The sequence below is a fragment of the Muscardinus avellanarius genome, assembly GCF_963383645.1.
Source record: "Muscardinus avellanarius genome assembly, chromosome: 8".
NCBI classification, from domain to species: domain Eukaryota; kingdom Metazoa; phylum Chordata; class Mammalia; order Rodentia; family Gliridae; genus Muscardinus; species Muscardinus avellanarius.
Genome location: NC_137794.1, coordinates 34,517,484 through 34,530,909, shown reverse-complemented (window position 1 = coordinate 34,530,909; position 13,426 = coordinate 34,517,484). Strand labels below are relative to the sequence as shown.

At 36.5% G+C, this 13,426-nt stretch overlaps 1 protein-coding gene across 1 annotated transcript in view; it reads right to left on the bottom strand.

Moving 5' to 3' along the window:
* PHIP (PHIP subunit of CUL4-Ring ligase complex) overlaps positions 1-13,426 on the bottom strand; it is a gene marked incomplete at both ends in the record, with an annotated part of 114,241 nt that overhangs the window by 92,892 nt on the left and 7,923 nt on the right. Inside the window, 2 exons of the mRNA XM_080700666.1 lie at positions 3,178-3,276; positions 3,368-3,518. Of these exons, the coding sequence (XP_080556792.1) occupies positions 3,178-3,276; positions 3,368-3,518 (250 nt within the window). The remainder of the gene's footprint in view (positions 1-3,177; positions 3,277-3,367; positions 3,519-13,426) is intronic.

Sequence of the window (13,426 nt, the reverse complement as noted above, 5' to 3'; positions counted from 1 at the left end):
AAAAAATAGGAAAATATCAGCAAAGACAAAATAGGTGAAAAAGAGCATGGTTGGCTGATTTTTTTGGGGTGTGGGTGGGTGGTACTGGAACTTGAACCCAGGGGCATTACTCCAAGCTATACCCCCAGCCATATTTTTTATTCTTTATTTTTGAAACAGGATCTCACTAAGTTGTGGATGGCCTCACTAAGTAGCTGAGGCTGAGAACTGTGATCCTCCTGTCTCAGCCTCCCAAGTACTGGAATTACAAGTGTGCACCAGCACACCTGGCTGGTTGGCTGATTTTAAGAACTGCCAGTGAGTTATATGAAGCTAAAGTACAAGGCACAAGTAAGGGATCAGCAGGAAAAGGTCTGTTTGTGTGTTACATTAAAACAGGTATGACTATTCAAAGTTTGGTGGGGGTGTGGAGGGAAAGGACATGATATGATCACATTTTTTTTTTCAAAGTTCTGATGGGTATACTTTAGACCTATTGATACTGCCAATTTCTGAAGATTTTCCCGATGGTCACAATGAGAACGAGGGTGCTACCAACATTTAATGAGTAGAGACCAGAGATGCTGATAAAACATCCTACAATGCAGAGATCAGCAGCCTATAACAAAAAATTAACTTGTTTCAATAGTCAACAGAGCCAAAGTTAAGAAATCTTGGTTACAGCCAGGGATGGTGGCACACACTTGTAATCCCAGCATTTGGGAGGCTGAGACTGAAGGATAGTGGTTCTCAGACAGCTTTAGTTACTTAGTGAGGCCCTTTGTAACTCAGTCAGACTCTTGTTTCAAAAATAAAAAGACTAAAAAATAGGGCTGGGGGTGTAGCTCAGAGGTACAATGCCCCTGTGTTCCATCCCCAGTACCACAAAAAGAAAAAAAGAAATTATTATATAACCAAGATAATTACATGTTAAAAAAGATGAGCATCCATGATTATCCACCATACAAATATCACACAAAATACTGCCTTTAGAAAAGAGGTCAGAGGAAATGATCCAGAATGCATTACAGAGAAACAGAAAAAAACCAAATAAGGGTAATGAAGAGGCTAAAGTGAGAAAGAGTCTTGTATTTGTTCAATGAAGTTTTGAAGAAAAGAAAGAATGAAGCAGAAAGGTTATTTTAAAAAATAATGGCTAAGAATTTTTCAATAAACATCTATTTAAAAAGCCTAAGAAGGCCGGCGTGGTGGCGCATGCTTGTAATTCCAGCATTTGGGAAGCTGAGACAGGAGGACCTCAGGTTCGCGGACAGCCTCAGCTACTCATGCCCTTTGCAACTCAATGAGACCCTGTTTCAAAATAAAGAATAAAAATAGGGTTGGGGGTGTTGCTTGGAGTTAGAATACCCCTGGGTTCCAACCCTAGCACCGCAAAACAAACAAACAAACAAACAAACAAACATAAAAAGCCTAAGACTAAGAAAAGCCAGGCATGGTGGCACACGCTTGTAATCCCAGCATTTGTGAGGCGGAGACCAGAGGATCACAGTTCTCAGTCAGCCTCAGCTACTTGGCGAGTCCCTTCACAACTCAGTGAGACCCTGTTTCAAAAAGCCAGGTGTGGAGGTGCACGATTGTAATCCCTGCACTTGGGAGGCAGAGACAGGAGGATCGCGCTGGTTCGAAGCCAGCTTTGCTGGCTTAAGAAACCCTGTTTCCAAATTAAAAAAAAAAAAAAAAAAAAAAAAAAAAAAAATATATATATATATATATATATATATATATATATATATATATGGGTCTGGGAGTGTAACCCGGAGGTAGAAGGGTTTCTAGGAACCCCAGTACCACCAAATAAATAAATAAAAGACTAAAAAATAGGACTGGGAGTGTAACTCGGAGGTAGAATGCCCCTGTGTTCCATCCCCAGTACTGCAAAACAAAACAACAACAACAAAAAAAACCATACATACATAAAATAAAAAGCCTAAGAAAGCTCAAACAAGATAAAAAGATATTGATACCAATAAATATCATAGTCCAACTGCAGAAAACCAATGAAAAATTTAAAAGCAACCAGAGAAAAAGAGATCACATTCAAAATACCAACAGTAAGAAGATTTAAATACAAATTTGTATATATGTAAAAGACTAAATGCTTTACATAAAACAAGGAATGTCTACTGTGTTCTTAAAGCAACTTCTTATGCTACTTTTAAGATAAATGGAAAACAGAAGTTCAAAGTAAAACAATGGTAAAAGATTATATATAAACATTAAACAAGTTAAATCAAATTGTATAGTTATCAGTATGTAAGTATCCAGGAAAGGAAAAAAATATTTGAAGAAAGAGCACAACATTCTTGCCTAGGCAAGAGAGTAGAAGTGCAACAATTACTATTAAAATATGAAGGTCTCTGAAAGTCAAGAGTTGACTTAGTGATAGATAAGGTACAACACCATTAAAATGTTATAATCAATCACTTTATACTCCTTGAGCAGAACAATGACACAGCAAAGGTAGAATTGAGTAAGATTAATATTAGTTTTAAACAGTATACTAGAAGGGAGAAAGTTAAAGACAACAGAAACAGTAAGTCTAGTTTAGAGAATGCTATATTAATCCAGATAAGACAAGGATCTAGAAGAAGTAGAGGTGAAAGAGGTGGACCTAGAAAGCAATTATAGAAGAACTACCTGTAATTGTTTTCCTTCTTTCAAACTTTATAGACAAAAATATGCCCATTGCTTCTTAAAAGATGACCCAACTGCTTTTGTTTTCTACCACTGTAATTAATTTGAATTATGATACTGATACTGATACTAACTCAACCTACATTTTAATAGAACAATTTCTGGGGAAAAATAACAATGAGTACAAAGAGAAAAACATATTACCAATAATTACATTATTATGATTTCAATAATGAAAGCTATTAACATTAAAAAATCTGGTAGTTTTTCTTCTATGAATGCTGATAAACATATGAAATTCTATGATATTATAGTAACTAAAATCTGGGGATGGAACCCAGAAGAACTCTACATCTGAGCTACATCCCCAGACTTTTTTTATTTTTTATTTTGAAACAGGTCTCACTAAGTCGCAGAAGGCCTCACTAAGCTGCTGAAGCTGGCCATATACCTGTAAGCCTCTTGTCTCAGCCTCCTAAGTACTAGAATTACAAGCAACCTTATGAGAGATTATCAACTACCTAGTAAATTCAAACAACTCACCAATGCTGGGTGGGCTCCCATAGTTAATTGGAGACTCAGGTGGTCTTCCACAATGTAATGCTGCCAGAGCAGATCCTTTCCACACCACATGCTTGCAGCCTATTAAACACACATATTGTTATGCATACAAAGACAGTACCCAAAAAAAAGTGAGGGAAAAAATGTCTACAACTATTAGAATATTTCATACTTTTATTTGTACGTAGTAGGGACTGTCTTCCAGCTCCTAATAAAGTCTGTACTCCAGGAACACTTTGAGGAATTTCTTGTTCAAGAAGAGGTCCTAGACGATGACATATTTGTAGCAAGTGATCAGGGGCTAGATGTCTGTAATATTTCACCTATTATGTGAAAGACAAAAATACTTGCTATATGAAGTGATATAATTCTTTATGCTAAATAAAAATACTTTCAAAAATGTGCAATCAGCTCTAGCTAGGCAACACTTTGTTGTACTTAGAGGGAAATTTCATATTTTGTGAAACCACATTACTTGACTCACAATTACACTAACAATCATTTAATCCACTGAGGAAGAAAAAAGGTGCTAAAAACTAATGTAATTTAAACATAGCAAGTTAGCCGGGCGTGGTGGCGCAACGCTTGTAATCCCGGCGCTTCAGAGGCGGAGACAGGAAGATCACGCAGGTTCGAAGCCAACCGCACTGGCTTGAGAGACCCTGTTTCCAAATAAAAATATAAAAATGGGTCTGGGAGTGTAGCCCAGAGGTAGAAGGGTTTCCAGAAACCCCAGTACCACCAAAATAAATAAATAAATAAACATAGCAAGTTATAAAAATAAATTCTCGCCAATGTCAAAATTGAAAAATGAAAACGTTTTCAGTTTAGCATTTGAATCATTGGTTCCCAAATGTTTTTGCCTTATTGTCCCTCCTTTCATCAACAAAAATTACTCAGTGAACCCCCTCTTGGAATTTACCTTAATAAGTAGAGAGATGGAATGACAGACAGGCATGGTTACAAACGCTTGTAATCCCAGTACTTGGGAGGCTGAGACAGGAGGATTGTGGTTCGTGGTCAGACTCAGCTATTTAGTGAGGCCTCTGCAACTTAGTGAGACCCTGTTTCAAAATAAAGAATAAAAATAGAGCTGGAGTGTAGCTCAGTGGTAGAATGCCCCTGGGTTTCATCCCTAGTCCCACAAAAAAAAAAAAAAAAAAAAAGAAAAGAAAGAAAGATGCAGTGACAAGACTGCATTCTTTCATTTATCTATATTTTGTTTCAGGGCCCCCCGGGGTCAGTATTTCCCACTTTGTGAATCTATGAATTTACAAAACTCTAAGCACCCCCCAAATTATTTTCATCCAAATATGAAATAGAATAGGTATATCAAGACCCTGATATATAAAAATCTCCAGAATAATTAAGAATTTACTTTTCATTATCTTACCTTTTAGTAAATAGACATTCACATAATCTAAATAGAATTAGATTAAAACAAAAATATACTGCTTTATCACTTTAAATCAAGTTACAAAATATGTCCCGTTGTAGTACCTAATTAATACACTTCGGGTGTTCAAAAAGTATGTTCCAGGAACCCCCGGGAATTCTGTAGGTAAAAACTATGAACAATATTGAGATTTTGTTTGCAGAGGCCACATATGACTACTCAGTGATGGCATAACAGGTTAAATGTAGAAATAGGCATATAGAATTCTATCAGTCTTCCATTAAGCCCGATATTAAAGAAACACAAACATGTAAAATATTGACACACTCCTCATAAATTTATTATATAACATTTGTATTATAAAAATGTTACTTTTATTAAACATTAGTGCTTTGGTTTTTTATTTTTGTGTCAGTGGGGATTAAACCCCAGGGCATTCTGCCTCTGAACTATACCCACAGACCCATTCATTCACTCACTCACTCACTCACTCATTCATTCATTCATTCATTCTTATTTTGAAACAGGGTCAAAGTTGCAGAGGGCCTCACTAACTTGCTGAGGCTAGCAAAGAACCTGAAATCCTAGCATTACACATACCATCATGTCCAGCTAAACAGTATTTAATTAATACTAAACATTAGTATTAATTAGTATTTCTAATGTCTTGAATATTAAGTTTCTAATATGGTAAATACCATTATGTGCGTGCGTATGCATGCGCTCACAAACACACACACACACATTTTGTGGGATGGGGAGATACGGGGGATTGAACCCAGGGGCATTCTACCTCCAAGCTATACCCCCAGGCCTATTTTATTAAGGGTCTTAAGTTGTGGAGGTCCTCAAGAGTTGCTGAGGCTGGCCGTGAATATGAAATCTTGTCTCAGCCTTCCAAGTACTGGGATAAAAGTATGCACCACAATGCCCAGCACCAATTGATTATAATTCTTATTCAGTATAATGGGGTCCTTACAAGTAAGAGTAGAAGGGAGGAGCAGCAGTATGGGGAAGAAAACAGACCAAATTATACACACACACACACACACACACACACACACACACGAATGCACCACTACAACTATTATAAACTACAGTATACCAATTTTTTAAAAAAAAAAGGTTTTAAAGGTGATCCTGAAACTAAGAAGCTTGAAAATTGCTCTCAAGAGTAATGGTGATTTAAGTATAAATCTCCTTATAGACAGATGGGAGACAAGTTAAACAATTTCATTTCATCTTGTACTACCTGTTATATCTATAGAAGATCATGAAAAATATTTGTTCTTAAATATGTAATAATTCACAAATTTGAGTGTCATCCTTGTGGAGAGGCATGTTAATCTTCTCTATATTGTTCCAATTTTAACATATTTGCTGCCAAAGAGAGCTCAATAATCTATTTTTTAAAACTTGGTTAATATACATCCTTCTAAGCTGGAGCCAGTGAGAGAAACTCACCTTACTGCCATAATATGCTTTGGTTGTGGAGATACATCTAGTCATACTGCCATACTTACAGCAAATTGACATAAAAGTGTCTGAGCAATCTAGACCCACAATTTCCCAACCTGCTTAGCTACAGCATCATTTTTCCCTGTCATACTTGCTCAGAACATAGGTTAGAAAACATTAGTATGATCAGTTAAAATAAAAGTGACATTAAAAAGCAGATAGAAGAAGCCGGGCGTGGTGGCGCGCACTTGTAATCCCCGCGCTTGGGAGGCTGAGACAGGAGGATCGCACAGATTCGAAACCAGCCTCAGCTACTTAGTGAGGCTTTCCGCAACTTAGTGAGACCCTGTTTCCAAATAAAATATTTAAAAAAAGGTCTGGGAGTATAGCCCGGAGGTAGAAATCCTCTGGGTTCCACCCCCAGTACCACCAAAAAAAAAAAAAAAAAAAAAAAAAAAAGCAGATAGAAGAACCAGGCATGATGGCACAGGACTGCAGGGCCAGCCTCTGTAATGAAGCAAGATTCTCAGCAACCCAGCAAGACCACGTTTCAAAAAAAGAGAAAAGTTCTGAAGGTGTAGCTCAGAGGTAAAATGCTTCTGGGTGCAATTCCCAGTACCACCAAAACAAAACAAGGAGTTAGAAAAAAAAAAACCAAAATAAGGGTTTTTTATACTCTATTTCCAGCCAGACATGGTGGCTCATTAGTGATCCCAGTACTAGGGAGGCTAAAACATGAGGAATGCAGGTGTTAGGCCATCATGTTATAACTAGCAAGACCCTGTTTCAAAATTTAAAAAAGGGCAGGGCGTGGTGGAGCACACTTGTAATCCCCAGGCTTGGGAGGTGGAGATAGGAGGATCGCACAGGTTCGAAGCCAGCTGTGCTGGCTTAAGAGACCCTGTTTCCAATAAAAATATAAAATAGGTCCGGGAGTATAGCCCGGAGAAGGGTTTCCAGGAACCCCAGTACCAAAAAACAAAAACAAACAAACAAAAAAACCCCAATAATCCTTCTTGAAAGACTTCTTTTACTTCTTCTTAAAAAAGCAGTGTCTGATTTGAATCAGTCTTGAGATACCTGAACATTCTGAAGTAACTTAGGACATATTAGGGTTTGGATAGAAGCTATTTGTCTGCAAATATAAGCTGCATAATAGTAAATGTTATATAATTTTAAGATACTTTAGGTATTATTTTCTGAAATTGAATGGTTAAAAGCTGACTTTTCTATTTCCTAAAATCTCAACATATTTTGTTAGCATCTATCTTAGCACATAATGGGAAGTAGAAAAGTTTTAGTTTATATTTACATAGTCTAACGCCTTATTCAACAGTTTTAATCACTTTTAAAGCCATAGAATCCATCGCCAAACAAAATTCTAAAAAGAAAAAAAAGGATAAAAGTATAGGCATTCTGAAAGTATTCTTACTTTAAGTGGCATCACTCTAAACTGGCTCCCCCTTAGCAGTCCCCAAGATTCTGCCACAAAATGGGTTTCTGGAAAGAATAGTGAAAACAGAGTAACAATGTTCTATATTATCCTCTTTCCCAAAAGATGAACTCATTCTAAGTCAGTCTTCTCCCCCACCCTTCATTCTCACAGCATTAACTTATAGAGAAAAAGTTGAAGCATTTTGTTTTCTACATAAAATTTGTAAAGTTAACTAAATCTGTATTTACTAGTTCCTATTAACGTAATTGTCTCTCTTAATATGAAGGTTCTAATCCCTCTACCTATGCTTTGAATCCTAATTTGACTTGATAAAAATCTTAAAGTAATAAAGTAATCCACGTTCTCTTATGTTCACTAACTCCCTAATCAACTAGCTCCTTCTCACAGAAACATACATTTAAATAAGTTCACTTTACATCCATTATTTAGGAGGGGAAAAAACCTGTCTGGTTTCTATTATCCATCTCTTCTCAAGTTCAATCCCTTGGCTACCACCTTCCCTTTCTTCTCCCATCATCAACTCAATCTATTTCACCGCATGACTTCATGAAAAGGTCCTTACTAAAAGTTTGCCTTAATTGTTGATAAATTCAATAGCATTTAAAAACCTATACCTTACTTACTGTCTCAAGTAATCTCAAACCCGTGGAATACTTCCTTCTTTGCAAACCTTATCGTCCCTTAATATCTGCAATACTCTTTGGTTTTCCTTCTCCCTAACCATTCTTTCTCTTTCTCCTTTATAGGATGCTCTACATCCTAACCATTAAATGAAGTTCCTTAAGATTCTGATCCCAGAAACCAGATCCAGACTTTTTCCTCACCCTGCACCTATCAAACTTTCTTAAAACATCTAGAGTCGTAAAGCCTCGTAAAAACTCAACATTTGCAAAATGGAACACATGGATCCTTTTGTCAATACTCTCTCCCAAATCTTCCCTATTACACAATCTTAAAAGCTAGAACAAGAGTTAGGCATGGTGGCACACGCTTGTAATCCCAGCACTTGGGAGACTGAGACAGGAGGGTGGCACAGGTTCAAAGCCAGCCTCGCCTACTTAGTGAGGCTCTCAGCAACTCAGTGAGACCCTGTTTCCAAATAAAGTATAAAACAGGTCTGGGAGTATAGCCCAAAGGTAGAAAAGCCCATGGGTTCCACCCCACCAAAAAAAAAAAAAAAAAAAAGCTAGAACAAGGAGTCGCATATTACACTGCCCATTCCTCTTATCCCCAATGTTTAGTCAGTTACCAAGTCCAAATGATTTTTCCTTCCTATCCTTAAACTCATCTCCCTCTATCTCTGCAACAGCCTATACAAGTTCAGATCACCTTTGCAATAACTCCTGTCTTCCCCACAATCACCGTAACTTCTCATCCTGATCTATTTTATACAAGTAAAATGCTCCCTCCAAAACACATCCTGACCAAGTTGGCCCTAATTAAAATACTTCAGAGACTTTCCTTGCTCTTTGGAAAAAAGATGCAAATGATTCAAGCAGTCTACAAAGCAGACCTTCTAACTTCTAATTTCATCAGTCATGTTCCCAGCTCTCACATTCCACATTTCAGATAGACTGGCCTTCTTTCAGGCCTTTTCTCCTTCCTGACAGGCTTTCCCCATGTGAAGCACATTCTACGCTTTCCCCAAACTTCTCTTGCCCAGACAACTTTTAAGGGTTTCAGATCTTCCCCCAGTGTGACTTCCTTTGTTCTCCTTTACACTCTTTTCTCAGTTGCACACCTGCTGTGAGTGACTTTTCCTTTTTAATCACATAGCAGTTTATGATTATACATTTAAGAGTTTAAGATTACATACTGGATGCTTTTCTTCTCTATAATAAACTACAAAAGAACATATCTTTTTGCTCTCAACATCACACATACATGAGCACATACAAACACGCATATATCAAGTCATATTTTTTAAAATAAAACTATCTTTTCAGTCAGGTGTGTGTGGTGGCACATGCTTGTAATCACAGTACTTGAGAGACTGAAACAAGAGGATTCCAGGTTTGAGACCAGCTTCAGCAACTTAGTTAGACCCTCTGCAAGTTCAGTAAGACTCTGTTTCAAAACAAAACAAAAAAAAAGAAAGAGCGAGCGAGCGAGCTGAAGTGTAGCTTAGAGACAGAATGCCCCTGGGTTCAATTCCCTGTAACACACACATACAAACACTCTTTTCTACTGCTTTTTTCTAAACATCCCTTATTAACATATTTATCACATTCATATTCTTCATAAATATTAATCTATATCACTATGGGCATCAGTTAAAATGTAAAATTTAAAGAATTAAAGAGTTCATTTATGGCCAAACATGATTTTTAATTTTCAAGTTAGTAAAAACCTACCTTTGATTTTTAACTTGTCTCTTAAATTACCTTTTGTTGTACTAGTGAATAATGAACACTTTAAATGATACTGTAATAAAACTATAATAAAATCATAATCTCTAATGACCAAATTTGGATGATCAGTAATCAAACTGTACAATATTATTAATGGAGGAAAAAATTCCTCAACATTCTCAATTTCTAGTAGTCATCATTTTCTGTGGCCATAGCTGATTTCAAACTCTTAAGATACTCAGCACAAGCCGGGCGTGGTGGGGCACGCTTGTAATCCCCGCACTTGGGAGGCTGAGACAGGAGGATCACAGGGGTTCGAAGCCAGCCTCAGCAACTTAGTAAGGCTTTCAGCAACTTAGTGAGACCTTGTTTCCAAATAAAATATAAGAAAGGTCTGGGAGTATAGCCCGGAGGTAGAAAGCCTCTGGGTTCCACCCCTAGTACCACCACCAAAAAAAAAAAAAAAAAGATACTCAGCACATAAAAAATATGAACAAATTATAAGTCTAAGTGTGATAAATATTAATAACACTAACACCTAACACCTACTGGATGCACAGTAAATGCTAGGCCCTATGGTGAATACAGTTAAAGTGGTGCATACTATTACTGTTCCCATTCCACAAGGAAATTATTATTTTAAAGATACTGCAACCTTCTTATGGTCCATACATAATAACCAGCTGATAGAGATGAAAGTCAATCAGGCAGTCCAAAGCCTACATTCATACTGCCTCAAAAGTCACCTGTTGCCTCAAATATACATAATGGGCAAGAAATACATGAATTATAAAACAGACATTTTAAAGTTTTCAAAAGTTATTTTTCCTGAGCCAGAAAAAGGAATGTTTTACCATCACTACTGAGATAACTAGCATAAAAGCACAAATTCCTCTAGACAAAAGTGGATGCTCTAAAAAAAAAAAAAAAATTTTTTTTAGATAAGCCAGTCAATGTGGCTCATGCTTGTAATTTCAGCATTTGGGAGGCAGAGACCTGAGGATGGTGGTTCACAGACAGCCTCAGCTACTTAGCAAGGCCCTTTGCAACTCAGTGAGACCCCCCCCCTTTTTTTTCTTCCAAAAATGAAAAGACCAAAAAAATAGGGCTGGGGAAATAGCTTGGAGGTAGAATGCCCGTGGGTACAGCCTCAATAACACACACACACACACAAAATATATATATATATATATATATATATATATATATATATATATATATATGTATGTATGTATTTAATACCAATCCTAAATACTCTTTCCAAAATTGGCACAGAAAAACCAATGTGGTCAAGCTTACTTTTCTCAGTATTACTAAGATGAACTTTCGATAAGCCCTTCATTTAAAATCTGTAAGGTAGCCGGGCATGATGGCACACGCTTGTAATCCTGGCGCTTGGGAGGCAAAACACTATTACCATTATCAGAAAGTATTGTTAAAAGGTTGCTTCCTACCATACATACTATTTTTAATAACTTCTTTTCCTAATTTTTATAAAAAAGGTCAGTAGCTTAGAGGAGATCTCAATTCATCCACCCTGAGTTTAAACTTGCTGTGTGGAAAAAAAACATTCTACGCCTCAGTGTCCTCATCTATGACTGAAAATCCAACAGTCACCACCTCAGAAGGTAGTCAAAATTTATTATTTTTTATATTTTTGGGGGTCTGGGGATGGAACCCAGAGGCATTCGACCTCCGAGCTACAGCCCCTGCCCTATTTTTTATTCTTTATTTTGAAACAGGGTCTCACTGAGTTGTAAAGGGCCTAAGTAGTAGCTGAGGCTGTCCTTGAACCGTGATCCTCCGGTCTCAGCCTCTCAAATGCTGGGATTACAAGCGTGCGCCACCACGCCCAGCAAAATTTATTGTTTATAAATAATAAACTTATATCCACCAGCCTTAGAACTGTGCCTGACGTAAGAGTTGGCTGTTACTTTACATTCCATGGCACATACTACGTATTGACTATGTTTAAAAAAAAAAAATCTTTCTTCAAACAGGGAAAAAAGTTTTAGCTATCTTTTCAATGAGCTTTTCAAAGTAAGGTAAGATCAATATATTCATTCCAATTACATGATTTGCCTGTGTTGACCTAGAAATGTCATTCTTCCCTTTAGCATATAATTAAACTCTTATGGAAACAAGGTCCATCTAATGTTTCACACCAGTATAATCTGTTTTAACTAGGCTATTCACTTCATCATTCTTGTTTTCAATACCAGGTTAATCCTGTCAGTTTTTTTATTTTTCCTTTTTCTTTTTTTCTTCTTCCTTTTGCTGTGTTGAGCATCAAACCCAGGGGCCTCGCATATGCTGAGCAAATGCTCTACCACTGGGCTATAGCCCCAGCCAACTCTTCACTTTTTTCTCACAATTTTGTCAGATCTTGAAGATCCGTTTAATGAAATACAGTTGTTTTCATGACTATCCTACAAAACGAAATTACAAATTAATAAAAAACCTATTTTCTATTTAATTACTTGATAGGGTCTATTATTTATAAAACCCAGCCCCTAACATTCTCAAAACTTACAAACACAATTATTATAAATCTATTAACATTATAGCAAAGTGTGGACAAACCTTATATTTGAATTTTTTTTACTGTATATATTCTCTAGAAAAATATTCTTAATTTGTACCAACTGTGTTTAAACTTAAGTTTTCATAAACAAACTGAAAGATTCTACCTATCTCATAAGTAAAAAAGACAAAACAAACAAACAAAAAAAAAAAAAACAGGCAAATCCAGGTCTACTGATCATAAGTTTACTGTCATTTTCATTAATTACTGTTTCCCTCTCAGAACTTTAGTTTTCCCCCATTACCACACAAGTTTTATCATTTAAAACTTATTAAAAGTATGACAGAATACAAAACCTCATTAAGTACCATAATTAATCTTGGTGGACTATTTATTAAGTAATTGTGAGTAAACAAAACACAGCTTGAAAGACTCTTATTTCTAGGATTTAGTCAGCCATTAAAAACTCATTTAGATAAGTCAGTTCATATTATCAATAAAGTTATTGGTAAAAATTTATCATGTAAAGAAAATTATTCATCACAATTTCATCACATCTTGCTTATAACAAAAACCTCTATTCAGAATTAAAGTTTTCATAAATCAATGTATAAATGCTCTATTAAAATTAATTTAAAACATATGCACAAAGACAAAATTTCTTAAAGTAGCAAACACTAAAGTTTTGGTTTTTTGGTTTTAAGTTTTTGTTTATTTGGTGGTACTGGGGATGGAACCCAGGGCCCTTCTACCTCCGGGCTACACTCCCAGACCTATTTTATATTTTATTTGGAAACAGGGTCTCTTAAGCCAGTTGAGGCTGGCTTCGAACCTGCACATCCTCCTGTCTCAGCCTCCCAAGTGCAGAGATTACAAGTGTGCGCCACCACACCCGGCTTAAAGTTTTGTTTTTTAAAGCAAGACATGTTTGGCAAGCAAAAATTGTGCAGTGAGAAATTAATTTTAAAACAGTATTTACTGCCGGGCGTGGTGGCGCACGCTTGTAATCCCCGCGCTTGGAAGGCAGAGACAGGAGCATCGCGTAG